This window comes from Anabrus simplex, chromosome 10 (assembly GCF_040414725.1).
Source record: "Anabrus simplex isolate iqAnaSimp1 chromosome 10, ASM4041472v1, whole genome shotgun sequence".
NCBI classification, from domain to species: domain Eukaryota; kingdom Metazoa; phylum Arthropoda; class Insecta; order Orthoptera; family Tettigoniidae; genus Anabrus; species Anabrus simplex.
Window position 1 is genome coordinate 35,681,558 of NC_090274.1, and position 23,312 is coordinate 35,704,869.

General features: G+C 38.1%; 2 protein-coding genes across 4 annotated transcripts in view; one reads left to right on the forward strand and one right to left on the reverse strand.

Annotated features, from left to right (window-relative positions):
• LOC136881759 (alpha-tocopherol transfer protein-like) overlaps positions 1-23,312 on the reverse strand; it is a 212,260-nt gene that overhangs the window by 144,545 nt on the left and 44,403 nt on the right. The gene's annotated exons all lie outside the window — the stretch shown is intronic.
• LOC136881787 (uncharacterized) overlaps positions 8,039-23,312 on the forward strand; it is a 38,412-nt gene continuing 23,138 nt past the window's right edge. The window contains exons 1-4 of the mRNA XM_067154224.2: positions 8,039-8,071; positions 13,276-13,352; positions 16,795-16,971; positions 22,673-22,789. Coding sequence (XP_067010325.2) covers positions 16,924-16,971; positions 22,673-22,789 — 165 coding nt within the window. The 5' untranslated portion in view covers positions 8,039-8,071; positions 13,276-13,352; positions 16,795-16,923. The remainder of the gene's footprint in view (positions 8,072-13,275; positions 13,353-16,794; positions 16,972-22,672; positions 22,790-23,312) is intronic.

Sequence of the window (23,312 nt, forward strand, 5' to 3'; positions counted from 1 at the left end):
TGACAGTGAAGACATCTTCAATCTTTTAGTGGCCGATTCTTATTCAGACTGTTCAGTAAATTTGGACAATGAAACAAGTGATGATGTGCACAGTGATTGTTCGGTAGAAAGTGCCAATGAGGAAGATCTTCATTTTGTATCGGACTAGCGGGATATTAGTGATGACATTGAAACTGCACTAATGAATGGAAGAATATTGTACAATAAGCTTCAAAAAAGGGCCGTTAGTGCTCCTGACTTCAGAAATTCTGTCATAAAGGGATTTCTACGAGAGTATCAGCGCAGTGAAGAAGACATTCTGATTACATATCTCAAGCGCCTGGCGGAGAGGCACTTTCTTGGGGAGCAGCAGGACAAGAGTCACAAACCTAATTGTGTTATTTGCTCCATATTACCTTTAAAATGTTCAAAGAAAGGAAAGAGACTGTACAAGAGAAAACAGACAGGTTTTTTTTGGTAAAAATTGTCCGGGATAGCCTGCAATGTGTCCAGTTCCATGTTCGGAGATGGATCACGATAATGTGTGTTTCAAGGTCAAATGTCACTGCTAGTTTACCAAAGTTGAGTTAAAAATGGTGCAATGGTGTTGAATGTCACTAACCTTTAAAAAAATAAAGTTTCATTTCATTTCGAAAATACGAAAAAAATTACATTTTTCGGTAAGTGTTCTGTTGAACAATAGCGCAGCGAAAGAGTTAAGCGACTGCAGCTATCGAGCTCGGTTTATTATTATTCAGCTACGTGGCTATGGTGTGGCAAGGGACTGCTAAAGGCTGAGGGAGATAACCGTGACAGAAAATGTTCTCTAACATTAACACAATTGGAGTGTAGTTGCAATCACTTTCAAGACAAATACGAGCCTTGGATCGAAGAACTCAAGACAACAACAACAGCAGCTAGGTGCGTATGACAGCTTACAGCCTGATGCTTCACCAGCTATGAAACCTAAATCAAGACCCAGTTGCCGGATTGGAACCTTGAATATTCTAACACTGACAAATAAAACTGAAGAAATAGTTGATATGATGGAATCATGGGAATGAGTGAAACGAAATGAAAGGCAACAGGAATAAGACACCTCCGTCTAGACTATAAACTATACTGGTCTGGAAATAACTTGGAGTCAAGAAATGGAGATTTGATGTTTGTAGCCAGATTGAATTTGTCAGTGATTAAATAATTAAAGTGTCAGTAAATTGGAATGGAGACAAATATCATACAATCCAGGTCTATGCTCGACAATCAGGATGTTCAAATTAAGAAAAAGAAGCCTTCCTGTCCAACTTGGAAGAATATATGGATTGTGAAAATTTGGTAGTAATGGGAGATTTTAATACTCAGGTTGGATCAGGCAGACTGGGCTATGAATCTTCCCTGGGTCCTCATGGAATGGCAAATAGGATGACAGAGGCCGAACATGTTCTAGATCTTTGTATGAGGAACAATACGGTTGTGAGTAACACTTGGTTCAAGAAAAGGGACACACATAAGATCACAAGATATAGTTGGGATGAACAATATGGAACTGTGACTGATTATATACTCGCCGACCAAGAAGTGTGGAAGATTGTAAAATGTCAAAGTAATTCCTAGTGAAAATTTGGATGGAGACCACAGGCTGTTGGTTGCAGATATCACAAAAAGAAGACCTCCTAAAGTCTACAACAAAAGAACATCAAAAATAAAGACTTGGAGACTTTCTGAACCAAGGGTGAAGGAAATGTTTCGAGAAAATATTTGGAAGATGTTACCAAAAGAAGATCTGAGATATGCAAATGAGGAATGGGATAACCTAAGGAGAGTATTGGTGAAGACAGCTGAGAGAGTATGTGGAAGGCAAAGCCAAATAAGAAAATCCAAAGAAACAGCATGGTGGAATGAGGATGTAAAAGCTGCTGTCAAAGCTAGAAATGGTGCAAGAAGAGCTTTGTACCATGCCAGAGTGTGAGGAAATCCAAGTGCAATAGAGGATAGAGACAAAAGATTATAGGTCAAACGAATAGCTGACATTGAGAAATGGAAATGCAAAGAAGATCTTGCCAATAGAATAGGGCAAGACAAACATAAGAAGCTCCTGTATAGCATTGTTAAAAACAAAGGAAATGATAATAGTACTATCAACACAGTAGAGCTTCCAAACGGAGAGGTAATTAGAAATGAAAATGAAATATTACAGGAATTCAGTAGATATTTCAATCACTTACTGAACTGTAATACAACTGACGACACACATGATGACCCTCTATACCCTATAAATTATAATGTAGAATTTTTTTTTTTTTTTTTGCTATTGGCTTTACGTCGCACCGACACAGATAGGTCTTATTGCGACGATAGGACAGGAAAGGGGTAGGACTGGGAAGGAAGCAGCCGTGGCCTTGTTTAAGGTACAGCCCCAGCATTTGCCTGGTGTGAAAATGGGAAACCACGGAAAACCATCTTCAGGGCTGCCGATATTGCGGTTCGAACCCACTATCTCCCAAATGTCTGTCTGTTAGGTCATCAGCCCAGAGGCTGGTTGGATCCTCAAATAGCATCACCAAAGGCTATGCAGTTATATCTCCCGAATACTGGTGTAGAAAGTTTGACCTGGCTGGAATTGGAGACAGCAATATGTAAAAAAAAAAAAAGGCTGCAGGATTGGATGAGCTCAGTGTGGACATGTTCAAAGCACTTGGAGAACCTGGAGTACAATGGTTGTATTTGGGAAGAAAATGAAAGCCCCAGTGACTGGAGGCAAGGAGTGATTATTCCACTATTTAAAAAAAGGTGTCCAAAAAAAGTGTAACAACTATAGAAGTGTAACCCTTCTATCTCATGAGTTAAAAATATGTGAGACCATCCTGGAAAGAAAAATCAGAAAATTTGTTGAACCTAAACTTGAGGAAGAACAACATGGATTTCGAGCGAACAGATCAACGCTAGACTTCATTTTTTGACAAGAATGCTCTTTGAAAAATACTGGGAAAAGAATAGAATTAAGAAGGCATATGATCATGTACCACGTAAGCACAACCAAGAGCGGAGTCCAACAAGGAAGTTGTCTATCACTACTTCTCTTCATTCCTATAATGGATGAGGTTATGAAAGCAGTGAAAATGAAGGATCAGACAACAAATGCACTTGTATTTGCTGATGATGTTTTGCTATGGGGTGAGACAGAAACAGAAGTTCAAGCTAAACTAGATTTCTGGCAAGAAAAATTTGAACGAATGGGGATGGTCATCAGCCAAACTAAAACCATCGGTTTAGTGATGAGTCTATCCTGAAGCAGTTCACCTGTGAGTGCAAAATGAAGAAGTAGACAATCAATAACTTCAAATACTTAGGGAGCTTTGTTTCTTCTGACAGTACCATAAACCACGAAATAGGTAATAAAATACAAGCTGCATAAAAATTCTACCACTTCGTTCATCAATTACTTTGGGATAATTCATTTCCCGAAGCTTGCAAGCTCACGCTGTACAAAACATATCTTTTACTAATTCTAACATACGGACTGGAAGCAGCAATGTTGACTAGATCTGCACAAAGTCGCCTACAGCCCACTGAAATGAAGTTTCTTCAGTCATGTCTCCAAAAGACAAGGAGAGACAAAATGGAATGAAAGTATTTGGCAACAACTTGGATTGGACAGGAGCCTGTTGAAAACCTTAGAATTAAGCAGAATACGATGGTATGGACATATGAGAAGAATGGCTCCAATTAGGACCCCAAAAGCATACTATGAAAGGAATATTGTTGGTGAAAGAGGCCCAAAGGGAGGCCTCGTGATAGTTGGGAGAATCAAATTTTCAAAGACCTTGCCAAACGTGATGTAAACTGACAGCAAAAGGTAAAACATCAGTTGTGGATGGACAGGACGAACTGGAAGAGGCTTGTAAACACCCGCACTCTGCTTGCTGGAGCGGAAAATCGACGATGATGATGATCAATCAATCAATACTGATCTGCATTTAGGGCAGTCGCCCAGGTGGCAGAGTCCCTATCTGTTGCTTTCCTAGCCTTTTCCGAAATGATTTCAAGGAAATTGGAAATTTATTGAACATCTCCCTTGGTAAGTTATTCCAATCCCTAACTCCCCTTCCTATAAATGAATATTTGCCCCAGTTTGTCTTCTTGAATTCCAGCTTTATCTTCATATCGTGATCTTTCCTACTTTTATAAACGCCATTCAAACCTATTCGTCTACTAATGTCATTTAAAGTTAAGAACTTCATATTTAGGTTCCGTATTGAAGCAGAATTCACATCAAAGAAAAGTACAATAAGTTCCACCTTTTCAATACATTATATTATGTGAGAGTTCCACTACGTTCCGTCTACCATCAACTTGGCACCTGAGGTTCCGACTTGGATCAGGATCCCTTCTAGTCAATTTATGTAATCACAACCTACAACATAAGATCTACAAGCACCATTTTAGCCAGGACCTTTGTTACTTCTCAGCAAGATGATATACAACCACATGTCGACATGTATAATTGTTTAATAGGACTTGCTGATCATCTACATCAACAAGCAGTGACCCATTCAAATTGTTCATTTCTACTTATATTGATATTTTACATAATTATCTGCTCCTCAAGTCCAAGTTGTAGCTTCAGCTGAACTTTACCATATATTTTAAGTGGAACACCATTAACTAAATGTTTTATCAACTTTTAACTTGTCACACATGGCTATATGTCCCGAGTGTTAAAAATACCAAACTAAGCCTACAAACATATTACTATAACCTCAGCTGAACTGTATCACATATTCTAAGTGGAACACCATTTAACTAAATGTTTGAACACTTTAACTTGTCAAACATAGCTATATGTCTTGAGTGCCAAAACTCCATAGATTTACACCTATAAACATCTCTGCTATAGCTATAATATAACAGCAGGTTTTTAACACGTTATTTTAATTAGAAATTTTATAAGTGTACACCCTACAGGACTATGATTTTTCTTAAATCGTGATTTTTTACCTGGACATGTTCACACCTTTTTGTAGATAGATAATGTATAATTTTATTCACTGTTATATCATACCTGAAGTATTGTAAGGTTTATTGTCCTCGATTAATTGTTCTTGGCTGATGATGACAGGTACACTGTCGAAACCGGTCCCGAGTGTATAAAAATGTGAAGGTTTAACTGTAACGTAAAACTGTCACATAATATAATGTATTGAAAAGGTGGAACTTATTGTACTTTTCTTTGATGTGTACTAATGTCATTCCACGCCATCTCTCCGCTGACAGCTCGGAACATACCACTTAGTCGAGTAGCTCTTCTTCTTTCTCTCAATTCTTCCCAACCCAAACATTGCAACATTTTTGTAACGCTACTCTTTTGTCGGAAATCACCCAGAACAAATCGAGCTGCTTTTCTTTGGATTTTTTCCAGTTCTTGAATCAGGTAATCCTGGTGAGGGTCCCATACACTGGAACCATACTCTAGTTGGGGTCTTACCAGAGACTTATATGCACTCTCCTTTACATCCTTACTACAACCCATAAACACCCTCATAACCATGTGTAGAGATCGGTACCCTTTATTTACAATCCCATTTATGTGATTACCCCAGTGAAGATCTTTCCTTATATTAACACCTAGATACTTACAATGATCCCCAAAAGGAACTTTCACCCCATCAACGCAGTAATTAAAACTGAGAGGACTTTTCCTATTTGTGAAACTCACAACCTGACTTTTAGCCCCGTTTATCAACATACCATTGCCTGCTGTCCATCTCACAACATTTTCGAGGTCACGTTGCAGTTGCTCACAATCTTGTAACTTATTTATCACTCTATAGAGAATAACATCATCCGCAAAAAGCCTTACCTCCGATTCCACTCCTTTACTCATATCATTTATATATATAAGAAAACATAAAGGTCCGATAACACTGCCCTGAGGAACTCCCCTCTCAACTATTACAGGGTCAGACAAAGCTTCACCTACTCTAACTCTCTGAGATCTATTTTCTAGAAATATAGCAACCCATTCAGTCACTCTTTTGTCTAGTCCAATTGCACTCATTTTTGCCAGTAGTCTCCCATGATCCACCCTATCAAATGCTTTAGACATGTCAATCGCGATACAGTCCATTTGACCTCCAGAATCCAAGATATCTGCTATATCTTGCTGGAATCCTACAAGTTGAGCTTCAGTGGAATAACCTTTCCTAAAACCGAATTGCCTTCTATCGAACCAGTTATTAATTTCACAAACATGTCTAATATAATCAGAAAGAATGCCTTCCCAAAGCTTACATACAATGCATGTCAAACTTACTGGCCTGTAATTTTCAGCTTTATGTCTATCACCCTTTCCTTTATACACAGGGGCTACTATGGCAACTCTCCATTCATCTGGTATAGCTCCTTCGACCAAACAATAATCAAATAAGTACTTCAGATATGGTACTACATTCCAACCCATTGTCTTTAGTATATCCCCAGAAATCTGATCAATTCCAGCTGCTTTTCTAGTTTTCAACTTTTGTATCTTATTGTAAATGTCATTGTTATCATATGTAAATTTTATTACTTCTTTGGCCTTAGTCTCTTCCTCTATCTCGACATTATCCTTGTAACCAACAATCTTTACATACTGCTGACTGAATACTTCTGCCTTTTGAAGATCCTCACATACACACTCCCCTTGTTCATTAATTATTCCTGGAATGTCCTTCTTGGAACGGAACCTGTTTCTGAGGTACATACAGATGTCAAAATAAGGGGCGGCAATATCATTTCTCTACCTAGGACGCTAGGTAGCTTTGTATTCTCAATTGTGTCGGACCCCTTTAATTTCTTCTCTCGGATTAGTGTTATGTATGGTTCCTCTTAAAACAATAATCACCACCACCAATCTTTCAGTTGAAGTCACTGCTACTAAGGCGTTCCGTTTCCCGGTTGTAGTCGTTCCCAGGTATGTTGATAAGTTCCACTGTTGAGAACACTCTGCTCTAGAAGTAAGGAACTACAGTAAGTACTTAGCAAGCTGGATGTGGTAGGGTTAATGTTTAGGAAGTGAAACTAAAACTACACATTAAAAAGGCGTTCACGATATCAAACGGATACATGTCGTTAGCAGAGACCTTATGTCTTGTAATTCGCGATAACGAGCATACCGGTATCTCATTTTTAAATATGTCGTCGTCTTCGCAAGGGCCAAGATATATGCTAACAGTATAGTTCCTTTCCACATGTTTCCATATTTCCTAGCACACTGAAGAATATCTCATTATCTCACAAACATCTTACTTCCGTCTTCCGTCAGAAGCAAGCAGACAATTCCCAGTTTCGTCTCAGGTTGTAACTGCTACTCGGATGTAGGCGATGTAGCACCCAAAGTAACAGCTTCAGAAAATAGCAGTTATGCTATTCCTTCCTGACACAATGACGACAACCCGACGACAATGACACATCAGTCAATAGCAGGCCGATAGCGTCGGGTTGAGCGGGGTTGAAGTGTATCAGAGAGGTAAGTAATATTTTCCTTTATTTTTGAACCTGTACTTGAGTCTACTGCTTATAATTGAAAGGTGCCTCAGATAGAAAGAAACCCTTGTAGTTACAATTTATTTGTTGGGAGGGAAGGATAATAAAAGCATCCTAACCAACTTCTACCACCGGTACACAATCAAAACAGAGAAAGGGAAACTGAACTAGGAATTTAAGAATATTCCTTCGCTATGCGACGATACTTTTACATTACCTAATAGTTATATTGACGGCCCTTTCGTAATCTACGAGTCTAATAAACTCGCTGTCAAAATGTCTTGTCGGACGATTCTCAGAATGTTATGTAAACAACATTACCCTGTTCTTCATTAGGGTGGATCGACGGGTATAAGGTCAAAAGTGCAGCTTTTTAAAAAAAATAATTATAGTTTGTGTTTTCTCGATTGTAACGAATCACAGAATCGCACAGAATATTATACATTGAAACTGAAAGAAGTAATAATAATAAAGATTCCTTCGTGTAATCGTTTTTTCAGTTCCTACGATCAGTTTTCAGTTAGTGTACTACGGTTTAAAGGGAACATACTTGCTATAATGGATTATGGTACTTGAGTAAATTAATAAATATTAGAAGGTGATGAAAAGTATAGGTTGAAGTACGTTAGAACTTGCGGGGCCAATGACCTCTGGGCCTGTGTTGTTCAACTACCAACAGATTGTAGCCCGGCAATTTCGTTTTGATAGAATCGGTGATCATGCCGTAGTAGAATTTGATTATTCTTACTGCAGTCTTCCGTATTCTAGGGGTAAAATACTAAGACTTAATAAGCCTTAAAGTCGAAATACAGTACTACCAAAGACAATTGGCAAGTTATTTTGTGTCTTCGAAGGATAGTTTGATTAACACTAGATTGTTAACTTATTGAGAAGTTGCTTGTTACTAACAATAGGCAAATATTACGCCCATTTGGAATGTTTGAGGAAAAATAAAGAAACCAGCATTCTTTACATTCAGTATATTATTCGATTGTATCAACTTAATTATATATTTATCTGTGCTTGAAGAAATGATCGTGCGGGTTTGGGGGGGGGGGGGGAGGCGTAACGTTTTCCTAAATTTTTCCCTTTGAAATGCAGTTGTTGGGGAAGAATGATTGTACTGGTAATAACACTCTGACTTACACCAGCAGGACATAATTTTATTGCTAGAATTTAATTTCTTAATTCTAAACAAATTTACACTTCTCATGTTCAGAACCATTTTCATCCACTAGGGCAGTAGGTGCACTTGAACTTTGAGGCGCTCCCAGTACTCCTTTTGACGCTTGACATGGTTATTTTGGAGTTCTGACAAGCCGTTCTATCCTCTCGAATACATTTTCAGTAATTTTGAAGTCTCATGTCATGAGAATTTACAAAATTTACTTTTTTTTTTTCATCACAATTTGCTCAGATGTTCACTGTTTGAATTATTTTTGTTGTATACATGTAGAGCCTACCGAGATGAATGAAATGAGACCTCACACGAGGTGCTACCATGCTGGAGCCCAGTGCTACACTAATTGTTAGCCGAGCAGCATGGTGATTTTTTGTACTTCAAGATGGCAGCACTATTGCATCACCTGATGTCGTATCGAGGTCAGACTCTTGTTGCTAGATACATTTGTCATTTCTCTTTACAGTGAGATATCGAACATTGTTGTTGCATGTGTTGTCTAGAAATTATTTTGATTTGAAAATTTGTATGTTTTTGTAGCGCTCACCAGCCAAAGGCAGAAATGTTTGATTTGATTTGCTTTGCATTATTTTCTTTAACTTTCGAGCTGAGCCTCTGTGGACTGCATGTCAACAGCCAATCTCATTATCAAGAGTCCAGATCTTGTTAGTCTTCCAGCCTGCCATTATCTCTCCATCGATCAGTGCCTTCTTTTGCTCTTCCGGCGGAGGCCTCTTCTGTCTTCGAGCTCTGATTCCACTTGAATCCCAGAGAGCTATTTGACAATCTATCCATTTAAATTCATTCCCTGTCATTGATATTTTCTGAGATGCCAATCTCTCCGAGATCATTCTACATTAATTAGATCAACAATTAGAAGTATGGCCATACTTCTAATTGTTGATCTAATTTTTGATATGCTCTATTGGTGGAAAAATATCTAATTCCCTCCATGGGAACTTAGAATTTATCATTCTACATACCATATAACAAATTTCAACTTGTACGTTTGGGAAGTTCCACCTTTCCACCACTTTAAAATCTTACAATTTTCTTAGATTACAGTAACATTAATTTATTTAAAACACTTTTTTTGTTGATACATGTTTAGTTTTCCATGGAAAACATCTTCAGCCATGATCTTGAATGATAGTTAAAATACCATAGGTAAAAACAACTTGTCCTTGACTAAATAAAAGGTTTAAATGTCTAAAGAGTCAATGTTTTTCTCTTCGTTGTCATTGTTTGGCACCGCCTGATGTGTCCAGCTCCATGGCTAAATGGTTAGCGTGCTGGCCTAGGGTCACAGGGGTCCCGGGTTCGATTCCTGGCAGGGTCGGGAATTGGTTGATTCTCTTGGCACGGGGATTGGGTGTATGTGAAATCTTCATCATCATTTCATCCTCATCACAACATGCAGGTTGCCTACGGGTATCAAATCAAAAGACCTGCACCAGGCCTCTCCAGAGGCCAGACAACATTTCGTTTTTATCTTTTGATGTAAAAGATGTGTTCATGAAAAGCTACTTGAAAACTCTCCTCAAAATTTCTTAATAAATAATTGAAAACAGTGGTGTGTAGCTATGCAAGTTCTTGTAGCACTCAACCTTGATGTGATGGATAGGGGAATTTTCTTGCCAGATAAATTGGTCTAAGCCTAATTGTGTTCAAGATGGAAAGCAATTCTTTGTGTTGTGGTTGCGTCCAAATCATCTGACACCCCTCACAGCTTACTCATACTGGGCCTCCTACTGCGCAAAGAATTGCTTTCCGTATTGAAAGGCATAACAATCCACAATGAAGAGGTAGGCCTATGTATGAAACATTTGTACATTTCCAATGTTCTTTCTGCAGTCACCTGTAGTCATCCAGTTGCAGTGCATCTATATGTTTTCCATAATTTGTAGTATCCATTTTTCAAAATGGTTGAAACCTTGCAGAAATATTTTAATTCAATGCATGGAAAAATAAACTATTTTTAAAATGCAGTGCTACTTATTATTTTTTTAAATGTTTAAAATTATAAGCTTTTATTTAATAACGAACATGATATTGTGAATTATTACTGCTTTGACCTTCCTAAGTTTAATTACAAAGTTGCAAACCAGAAAACAAAAAAATGTCAAGCCTGGAGCATTTAAAAGAAAGAAGACCACTTTGAAAAATTATAAAACCTTAACTCCCAAATTAATTGCTCATTTCAAACCAAATTTTGAATGTTTCTTAACTTAGACTGTACTTTTTTTTGATGTTAAACTTTGTCCTTGTGGCAGTTCAGAATGTCTCGAAAGTTGTTGAGTTTCTCAATATCTGTCTCAAATTTGGTGCAAATCAGACTGAAATGAACAAATATAGAACATTTAGGGATCCTCATTGAATAATTGGAGAGCTATTTTGTCATTGAGCTGAGGACATTCAGGCATTAAAAATCTTGTTTTAGTCTGCCAAAATAAGCTCTAAAATTGTTTTAAAGAAGGGCACTGAAGTAGGCACTATCCCAGTGTTTACAAACCTAGGCTATATTAACTACTGTGCTTCACTATTTAACATTTGAATTATCTCCTAAACAATCTTAAATAGAGGTTTTACTGTATTTGGAAGTGTTTGTTTGTTATCGATCCCAGTTATGTGAAGTTGGAATGAAACCACTGATGCAGTTTACTCTCAGAATGCATTGCAGTTGACTACTCCTCATTATGCAGGGTTTTATTGTGTAAATTTTTGTCTTGTTTCTTTCAGAATTGAGCAAGTGTACTCTCAGCCTCACAAAATGTGGTCGGAGAATTCGTAAAGAAGACCATTTCCACTTGTGACATTCCCAACAAGAATTCCTTGGCAGAATCTTTCTGACCGGGCAAGTTGGCCGTGCACGTAGAGGCGCGCGGCTGTGAGCTTGCATCCGGGAGATAGTAGGTTCGAATCCCACTATCGGCAGCCCTGAAAATGGTTTTCCGTGGTTTCCCATTTTCACACCAGGCTAATGCTGGGGCTGTACCTTAATTAAGGCCACGGCCGCTTCCTTCCAACTCCTAGGCCTTTCCTATCCCATCGTCGCCATAAGACCTATCTGTGTCGGTGCGACGTAAAGCCCATAGCAAAAAAAAAAAAAAAAAAACTTTCTGAATTGGTCCTGAAGCGTTTGCCCATACCTCCAGGCATTTCATCCAGGCCATTTTCTGTCTGCCATTCTATCTGTTCTTATGCCCATAAGTGGTTTGTTACTCTCTGCTGATCGAGGTACTTTGAAGAAAAAAAAATTACATTAAAAAAATTAAAATGCAGCATTTTAGCTGTTCAGTTCAAAAAATGGGCATTTATGGGCACTAACAAATTCTTTTTGTTCATCGTAATTTCTTTTGTATGCCAGGCCTGTGGTGTAGGGGTAGTGTGTCTTCCTCTTACCCGGAGGCCCCAGGTTCGATTCGAGGCCAGGTCAGGGATTTTTACCTGGATTTGAGGGCTGGTTCGAGGTCGACTCAGGCTACGTGATTACAGTTGAGGAGCTACCTGATGGTGAGATGGCGGCGCTGGTCTACAAAGCCAAGAATAATGGCCAAGAGGATTTGTTGTGCTGACCACATGACACCTCAATCTGCAGGCCTTCCGGCTGAGCGACGGTTGCTTGGTAGGCCATGGCCCTTCGGTGCTGTTGAGCCATGGGGTTTGGTTTAAAAATTTCTTCCTGCAACATTGTCTTTGTCTTGTATGCATATGTTTTAGTTATCACATAAATTGTTTAATTTAATTTTGGCCCAAGATGGCCACTAAGTGGCTAAAACTAGTCCCAACACTAATGAAATATTGTTTACTTGATATATTGTATTGAGAAGGTGGGATCCTCTTGTCAGTTATTTCTTATAATTGCACTTCAGTATGGAACAAAAATGAAATTTATAGCTTATAAATATGTTGATGTAGGCCTATTCATTTCAAACCCTCTACAAATACTATAGTTGTCTGATGAGAATTAAGAGTTGCAAGGGGGTAAGCATGGCTGCCGCACATGCGCCTATCTCAAGTCCAAAGGCCTGTCAATATACATTGGCTCCGCCTGTGACTTGCGAATTGAGGTGGTGTCGTGAAGTTTCAAAGTGATAAAGCAATTGTACCTTAGTTACACACTTACTGTAATATATACTGCATAAGGCACGGTTTAAAAAGAAATATGCAGGAACTCGCATTGCCTGTCACGACTAATGTTTGCAACTAAGAGTGTAGTATATGTTACTTGTGCTGTACCTACAAGCTACCACAACTTCTTTTCAGACGCAGATAGTAATACTGTCTCTGTTTTCAAAACTTCTAACTTATGTCTTGACTTGTACTCCTTAGCCCTGGCACGAAAGATTTGATCCAAAACAGGTTTTTAACTATACGCTGCATGTTTTGCAACTAAAGAAATAAATAGGCATTTTAGGAAATACTGTATCTTCGTTTTAATCATGATCAAAAGCAAACATTTAAAAATACCAAGTTTATAATTCATTTTTAAAAATCTGTGTTGCGTGGAAATAAATTTAACATGATTGTCTCTTGTGTTTTATTCAGATTTAATGGGAAAAGTTAATGTGTGTTTTTATTTTATTTTTCAGGGTGGTTCCCTTTGCTGAACCTTATCTCTCGTGGAAAGACAACAAAGGATGCATATACCTAAAAGAAAACTTAGAAGGTACAGTGGGAAATTTGTATCTCCATAATAACACAACAACAAGATTCAGAAATAGAGATCACTTTACTTAAAGACTGTTTTTCAATGTTTGAATGTCTTCATAAAGTAATTTTCAACACATGGTGGTCAATGGTATTTTTAAAATCACTACAATATTTTGGCTGTTGGAATCCTTAGCATCATAGTTTTGTTAAGTACTCAGTTATTCTATATGAATAAGTTTTTATATATCTGAAGCTATCTCTTTTCAGTTTTCCACGAACCTACTACGCTGGTGTAGCAGGGGGAGAGGTGATACTCCCACATGGCGCATCCCCGGTGGTGGATAGGGGGGGTCCTAAACGGCTTGCCGGCGGATTTGAGGGAAATAAAATACCTCTTGCGGACGAAACGCATAACCCCTGTGGGTGGGGAACGCAGACGAAGAATACACCCACGTTATCCCCTGCCTGTCGTAAGAGGCGACTAAAAGGGGCGACCAAGGGATGATTATATTAGAACCATGAAACTCCTTGTGATTAGTACCATCACGCGGGGAACACCATGGGTCGCTTTTCCTTGCGTGTAGTACCACTATGTTAGGTACCAAATAGGTTTGTGATTAGTAGCAAACAAGAGTGCGATGGCTTTTAAAGTACCTGTGATTAGTAGCACTATATGAGAGACACCATGGGATGACGGAACCCTTGGTTCTGGCTTGCCTGTGATTAGTACCCACTATATGAGGAACACTACGGGATAGTACGAGTCCCTGTGGTTAGAACACTTAGGTGATGAACACCATAGGTTTGCGTTGCCTGTCAATGGTGCCGCAATGTGCGAAACACAGTAGGTCTGTAATACATTTACCTGTGAGTAGTACCATAATATGTGGAATACCGCGAGTCTACGCTACTTTTGATTAGAACCGGAACATGACAAATACCATGGTTCTACTTTTCTAGCGATAAGTACCATTATGAGGGGCCGATGACTTGGATTTTGGACTCCTTTCGATTACAAGCATCATCGATTCAGTATCGTGCTATAGAAGCAGTCCCTTGGTCAGTAATACTATTGTTTTACGCCAGCTTCTGTGCACGTGAGGCACTGTGGGTCGGTTTCACTGATTGTTTTAAATTCATATCCATCCATCCATTCATTCTTCGTCCTCATGTTTTGAATTGTGGTCAGTGGAGAATTTTGGGTTTTTAATTTGTCATTTCATTTCGTCTCATTTCGTACCATTAGGGACCAAGCTCGATAGCTGCAGTCGCTTAATTGCAGCCAGTATCCAGTATTCGAGAGATAGTGGGTTCGAACCCCACTGTCGGCAGCCCTAAAGATGTTTTTCCGTGGTTTCCCATTTTCACACTAGGCAAATGCTGGGGCTGTACCTGGATTAAGGCCACGGCCGCTTCCTTCTTACTCCTAGCTCCTTCCTGTCCCATCGTCGCCAATAAGACCTGTCTGTGTCGGTGCGATGTAAATCAACTTGCAAAACTTGTACCATTAGGGGCCGATGACCTAGATGTTAAGCCCCTTTAAACAACAAGCATCAGTCTTCAGTTTTAACTCAGATAATTTATAACTGCTAGGTTTTCCCATCTGTGAAAATGATTTGTGATTAAATAACTTTATAAACTATCTAAAAAATAAAACATATGGTAACAGTAATACATCTGAAAAAGAAAAAAAACTTAATTAAAATAGGACATGTTTCGTTCTTGAAAGAACATAACCAGATTCTATCAAATCACATTAACATTTATGTTTATTTTTATTTAACCTTAGAACTGGCAATTGTCGAGTATTCAACACTTTGGTCCTTGCTGTAGTGGCACTGTCGAATATTCGACATGTTCGTATTTCCTCATTTATTCAACAGCTTGTCATGACAGTCTACTTCTTGTCGTTCTCCATGTCGACAACAGCCATGAGTTCAGTTTAATTCATATTTACAACCTCTTTGGGCTCAATTTCGCAGAAATAAATTAGTACAGATTTCCAACAATCTCTTTCAGCGCCGTTTATGTAGTGTTTGTAAATAAAACCTTCACGGGCTCTGCTTTGTTATTTTGTTTAATTTTATTTCATAGTTTTCCGTTCGGTGCAAGTTTCTTTACTTCTGTATATATCTTGTTATTTGATTGATGTCCGGCTCCATGGCTATATGGTTAGCGTGCTGACCTTTGGTCAGAGGGGTCCCGGGTTCGATTCCCGGTAGGGTCGGGAATTTTAACCATCATTGGTTAATTTCGCCGGCTCGAGGGCTGGGTGTATGTGTCGTCTTCATCATCATTTCATCCTCATCACGACGCGCAGGTCACCTACGGGTGTCAAATCAAAAGACCTGCACCTGGCGAGCCGAACATGTCCTCGGACACTCCCGGCACTAAAAGCCATACGCCATTTCATTTCATTTCATTTGATTGATTACAGTGGGTATATACATTTTTAGTACAGTGTATGTCTAAATATGGCATTACGAAATATGAGTAATGAATATTTTGATTTCTATGAAGCACTTTTCTGCCTTGTCAATACTTTACATTTTATTATAATTATCTACCATACATGTTTTGAGAGCTACTGCTCTCTTCTTCAGTGGTGCCAAAACATCAGACTAAATCCTTGGACTGGATATATTTGTACAATACTGTCATCAACAAAACAAATTATACATAAATCTTGAAATCATTAAAATATTTCTTTTGTATCTAAACTGTTCACTTACACTTACCATGTCATTTAGAAAAAACTTTAAAAATAGAATAATTTTCAGATAACAAAATGAATTAAACCTTGTTCTTGAAACTTCTCCTTTCCTTAAGACCTTATTTTACACTGCTATAGTTCTAAGACCTTTCATATAAATCGGAATTTCTCCTCTTAATCCCGTCCGACCATGCAAGCCATTTTATCCGTCAAGTTCTTCAGTTTCAGCTGGTACCAAATTTGTCAAAATTAAAACAACATTACACTTGTCTGAACCAAACAAACATGTCCTTGCATCAGCAAGCAGAGGAGCAACAATGTAATTTTCCTCAAATTCCCTTGTGTGAACAATTTTCTTGATTACATTTGAATCGGATATTTTTGAAACCCCATATGTCACGAAATGTAAACTTGTGGGAAAACAGAAAAAAACTGACTGGTGAATAAATCAGAAACTATTTGTAAATTTGTTTGTCTCTGAGGATTAATATTTGTAGAAAGACATCATGGAAGAAGGACATGAAGTTTTACTTTGCCTAGTTTATAGATCAGTTTAAAACTCGGTGACTTAAGGGATTTAAAACAAAATGAACAACACTGTATTATTGACTTAAAGAAAAACCAAAATTTATACTCATATGGTTTACTGATGTTTATATCTGCTTTATTCATGCATAAAAAGCTATAAACATTTACAGTACCAATAAATATGTATCCTCGTGATGTAACAAACATTCTGTTTCAGCATAAAGACGGCTTTACAAGAGAACGTATACTGGAGACTGTCAATAAAGACTTGGAGGAATAATTCCATGGAAGGTCTACTTTAGTATGCTGTGATTAAGATTTCAGTCTCTATGTTTATAAATTCAACATGGATATAGAGGTTATCAAAATTGAGCCAGAAGAAATTCAGAATATGGTAAGTTACTCCTTTAAATTATTATTGTTGTTTTATTTGTTTTGGCCTACTCTCGACCACAGGGCTCGTCTTAACTCTTTGAAGCACAATATGTGTATTTGTAATGAAAATGTTCATAACATGTTTATTTCTTCTAAATGCACTTAGAATAGTATCATAAGAGCGATTTTGAAACACTTAGTGTTTTTGTATGAGTGGTATAAATTCACAATTAAGTATTTATTTATTTTCCACCTAGTCGATACAATGATTGCTTAAGGCAATTTTTAATGGTCAAAAGTGGTACATGTTTCGTATATTATCAACATCTTCAGCCACATAACACTGTTTAGTGCGGCTCTTATTAAAGAGCCGCACTGTGATATCAGGATTTCTTCATTTCGATAATTACTTATAAATTGTATAATTTTTAATTTATAAATTGATCTTTTTTCATGAATTATTAAGAAAAGAATATTTATTAGGACAATTTCTCTATGGAATATTGTACAAGTGTTTCCTTGACGACTGCTTTCTATTGTAGAAATAATTTATATATTTTCTCTTGAGTTATTTGTTTGTTTTAATCTTGTCAATCTTATGTTAATTTTAAGGACACTTCCTCTAAAGCATTACTTTGTCAATTTTATATATTTTTCATCTAAACAGTGTTATGTGGCTGAAGATGTTGATAATATACGAAACATGTACCACTTTTGACCATTAAAAATTGCCTTAAGCAATCATTGTATCGACTAGGTGGAAAATAAATAAATACTTAATTGTGACTCTATTGAAGTGCGATACGAACCATGAAGCTGATTTTATGTAATGAGTGGTATAAGGTGTTATAAATAGCATACCACCATGCCAGTTGGTTTCTAAAAATTTCAACCTATATATATGCTAAAAAATACAAATAAACCATATTTTACTATTTCTTATTTACTATTATTTATTAATTGAATTAATACAATGATGAATATTTGATAAAATTATGTTCATTTATTACAAAAAAGGAAAAAACAAAACACAAAAGTAAAATATCAAAACAAACAAAAGAAAACTTCCTTACAGAAAAATTACATTGCTTCTCTAATTATCAGCAACACCGTCCTAAAGTTTGTGAAAATCATGGAAACATGTTGTGTTTTCACTGAGGCACAACGGAATTTCTTGTCCACTACAGACTCTTCATCGAATCGAACCTCAAACAAAATTGTCTCTATTTCACTATCTTTTAGCTTCGTCATTCGTCCTTCAAGCGAAATTATCTGAAATTCCGTTAGAAATTGACATTAGAGAACGGAGCCTGACAAACTCACGAGCGAGTGGAAATAAAACTAATTGAAATAACATCCATCACAACGGAATAGGGGTAAGTTTGGCTATAGCATTCAAGGTCCATGTTTGAGTGGTACAGGCATGGTGGTAAATAAAACATACCACCCACTATTCCCAGGTGAGGAACATGGACATTCAAAAGTACAGTAAAGTGATTGTTATATACCTTAGCTCTAATATGTAGCGAAATGCTCAGCAGAAATAAACGGCACAAATGTAGGATTCTACAGCCACAATCTGGTAAATAACAACAGGTTACGCTCCGATGCTCATTTCTCTGAAGTAAGAACACCCTTATGCAGCCGATAAGAAGAACAGAGCATAGCGCTCACTCTATCCGCAAAGCAGAGAATCAGCAGAACAGCACTATGTGGTGGTAGTAGAAATTTACCACCATGCCACGTCCCCAGAATGAATTGAAAAGGTGGTACATATTTCATACCACCATGCTTCAAAGAGTTAACTCTTAGCCATGGTCTTCTGCTTTTTCTTGGCCCAGTACGATTTCATTTTCTGGCTGTGTGCCTGCTTCCTTCCAACTGTCCACTTAGGTCTGGTGGTCCCTGTACTCTGTGAGGGACAGTGAGAAGACTCCTTGTAGGATGGCCTGTCGGTACTGAGATCAGTTTTCTGTGGTCTCTAATGGGATCTGCAGTTCCTGTAGGTCTGATTTTACTGAGGTGATCCACTTTGTCTTGGAAGCCTTTCCCCTACTTGTCACTGTGAGGATTCTGTTGGTGAGCCTGCAGGGTTTCAGGCTGATCATGTGCCCGTAGGTCGTCTCGCCTTTTCCTCATACACGTGATTCCCGACGTTTGTAGAGCTTGTCGTTGTGCCTGATCCTGTAGGTGCCACCCTCCTCTCTTGTCTGTTTGTCTGTCAGGTCATCAGCCCAGAGGCTGGTTGGATCCTCAAATAGCACCATCAAAGGCTATGCAGTTATAGGAAAACTACAAAAACCAATGGCAGTACCTAAATGAGGCGTACTAGGCAAGACGATGAGTGAAGTAGTTTGCCATTGCTTACCTCACTGGGCCAGGCAGTGCTATTGTAGCACGACTGACCCTATGAGCAACACCTTTCATAACACTCAGACGCACTGGTTGTGCTCTGAATGCCATTACTCAGCACGACCCACACCCCAGCAGCTTCCATATTGTCACAGCCATGGGTGAGACTGGGACTTCAGTGGAAACTACACTTTGCTCTCGCCTGTGCCAAGAGATGGTTGCAAAAGTACTGCATCCATCAAGAAATAACAGCAGGCACCCTCCTCTCTTATGGGGTCCTAGTATCCCTCCTCAAGATCTTACTCTCTTTAAGTTCTGGTTTCCTAGTTTATTGTCATTAGTATTATAAAGGCACAGAATATTCACATTATTTTCTAGAAATGTTAAAGGGACACCGAAAAGTTTTAAGGTCACTAGGCATTCTGGGATTGCTGGGAATCAAAACAATAAAAATGGCTTTGTCTTCATGACCGGGTGATAGTAGTGTGTGTATTAAAATAATAAAATTAATAAAATGGCAGTGTACGAGATTGTAAGAAAAATTTCTTAAGAAAGTGGACAGCTTTTATGTTTATTACCGTATGGTAACCTGTAAGTAAATACTATCAGCAATATTCGATTTGTGATGATCTTCACCAAATAAAATAAAACAATGTACAGACACATTGGCCTTAAAATAAAACTGTATGCACAACCCATAATGTATTTGTGTGATTTGCTTTGTGGCTGATGATAACCTACAGTTAGATCGAAACTAGTCCCTGAACGGATATGTAATGTAAACATTACATAGTTTCTATTGAAAAGGTGGACCTTAAAAATAAAATATTTAACTGTTATTGTGATCACAGTTCAATGCAGATCAATCATCATGAAATTTATATCTTTTGATCACCGGCTGTACCTTAATTAGGGCCACGGCCACTTCCTTCCCACTCCTAGGCCGGATTAAGGTGTTTGGGGGCCCTGGGCTATTTAAAAATGTGGGGCTCCTTCTACGTAACATCACGTAAGACTAGCATACTGAAGTCGTTATAGAACTACTTCCACTTAAATTGATGAATAAGGAAGTGTTGAAATAGACTACAATTTTTCTCTATTTTCCATGTTAATATTTCATAATGCCAAAACATATTGTACATTTGTCTCATCATCGCTATCAAATCGACATACAAAACAGAACTTATGTTTTTTTGGTACCATGTGGATATCTTCTATCCATTTTACAAGAACATTACAGTTGTAACTTACGAGTGGTTCAATAATCAGAGGTGAACTGGAAGTTCTCTTCCTGATACAAAGATATAGTATGGCATGCGCATTCCACCGTGCTTCCCCTGTCCCCTCCCGCTCACTTACTAGACCTCTTCCCCATACCCCCTCTGCCCGTACTCGCAAGCTGCGGATTTAAATTTTCTTCAACAATAACCTTTACAATAACTACAGTGCGTAAGTAGCAACGATTCATGTCTCCGGACGGTAATTGATTCTAGCAGTGATGAAATACTAACGCGGACAACTGATAAGAAGGAAGGAAGAGTGCGTGTTCTATATTTTGCGAGCGTTAATATTCATATACATCCACGGAGGTGGAGCAGCAGGCCTTTTTATACAATTTTAGGTTCAACCAAGGGCCGGGGCCCCTTGGCACGCGGGGCCCAGGGCTGCAGCCCCTTTAGCCCCCCCGTTAATCTGGCCCTGTCCCCATGTAAATTACGGTAAATTATGATTTATTGCACGTTTTTCTTTTTTTTAAAGAAAATATCCCACTGCTAATCCCAGAACCACAACTGCTGTTTGCCTTTCTTCCATGTTGAAACAAAATGCTATCTTAACTTGCCAAATATTTCCAAATCTTGTTAAAATGTTGAACAGTCTTTGATAAGATTTGACAGTCTTCCTTGTGAAATATTGAATTGAAGGAAAAATTTGATGGTGTACAACAGGCACTACAGTTGTTTCTGTTGATGTCGCTTGATGAAATTATCCTGTCACATGAAATCACAGTGCAGTAGGAAGATGATTTCTGGATGAAACGGGATTATTTCTACGAGTAGGGAACTTGAATCTGTCCCCTGTTAACTGTAACAGCGAAGTCACAGTCTCCTTCTGCAACCAAACCTGGTTTGGAATGAAGAGTTTGTTCAATCTTCAGATGGATCACCCCCCCTCTCCCTGTCTCTTTCTTTCTGTTCATCATCATCCTCAAGATGTTGTAAATATATGAGGTGTGGTGCCAAATCCATTTGAATGATCAGATCAGTGCACTTTGGATGCACGCAATGTGGGATTATGTTATTATAATATATTATTATTTTTTCAAGTGGTTTAACATTGCATCTCTAAACTTAAAATCAGATCACGACGGTTTGGAAGCACCACAACTTACTCGTGAGGTTATGTAGAGCACTAGGCCTTAAAGCCTCAGTTAGCTGCTTAGCTGCTTAACTGCTCGCTCACGATTGGTAAACTTTTAACCATGATTAAATCTCAAGAATTTCAAAACCGGGTTTGGCGTAACACATTCTACTTAACCATGATAAGCTATCGGTTAAGATGTAACTGAGGTTGACTCACCTCGGCATTAGTCTTGGACAGTGGAAATGGCACGGTTATACACAGCTAACCAACTTGAAGAACTTGTAGGGAGAGGGGGGTTGCAGGCAAGCCTATCTACTTTCTTAAGATTGATTTTCATTATGAAGCAAAGGGTCTTTGCCATCATTCTCATAATTTTGTTAATAGGAAATGCACTAAGAAAACAAAACAGAACTAATTTAAGCATTTTTATGATCAATAAAATTTGTTTAAGAGTGTAATAATCCTGCTCCTCGGTCTCCTGTTCACCGTCTATTTGAGCACCACTCTTGGAATTCTTGTTACTTTCACCCTTCTGACATGGTCATAAGATTTCAGTTTGTTCCTCCTTATGCTGTCATGTAGTCTTTATACAATCCTTCCTTGTTTCTTGTAGCTTGCTTTGCAGAAACTTCTTTTCAATTCCCTGTATTTTCTTTTTCATTTCTGGCAGTTGTAACCCATGTTTTTGCTCCAACTGTCAAAACTGGGACAAAATAGGTCTTTAACAACACCTCTTTGCATCGTCTTGATACCTGCTCATTCCACACCTGTACCCTGTTGCTGACTTCACTAGTTATTATTCCATCTTGTGATATTACAGTTCTCATATGTTTGAAGCTCTCAACCATTCTAATGGCTCATATTATAATTTTATCACTCCTCTTCCCTTGTATGTGAATAATCAAGAGATTAAGTTGATGTTCTAATTGGACCATACTGTCAAAAGGTATGAACTTCATAATGATGAAAAATATAAATTTTATCATTTGTATTTGCAATTTGTTCAGGAATCTGATGAAATTATGGTGAGCACACGGCACATCAAACGGGAACCTGGATGTGAAGTGACCACGCTTCTGGTACCCAAGATTGAGCCAGATACATCAGACTATGATATGTACGAGGTAAAATCTTATAAGTTATGTATAGAGTATGAGAGAATTAAATTGCAATACTCTACAGTTCATTGTTAATTTAGACTAGCTTTAGAGTGTATGGATGCTGAAGGGTAGATTATTCTGACTTACTTTCCAATGTAGAATTAAGTTTTAAAATATGATTGCACTCGGTTATGCTAGCAACTACTACTTGTTTACGTCCTGGCTCTTTTTCCAGGTACAGTAGCACGCTAAATCTGTGACGGCTCTGTTGACCTGTCTGTTCTTGATGTTAATACAGTGACTGTTTCTTTTGTTCTAACATCGCTAACTCCTGAAAAGTCATTGTGCATTCCATTCTGAATTCACCCTATTGTTTTGCATTTATACACTCGCATATTGTTCTCTAAAATTCAACTTGTCCTGTTCGTAATGTGAGGCTTATGAGATGACTGTACTCTGGTCCACTGACATATCTCTGCCAACTGCAGTAAACAAACACTAGCGCTGCCTCACCTAAATGCGTCATATTTTGAAAAAGTTATACAGC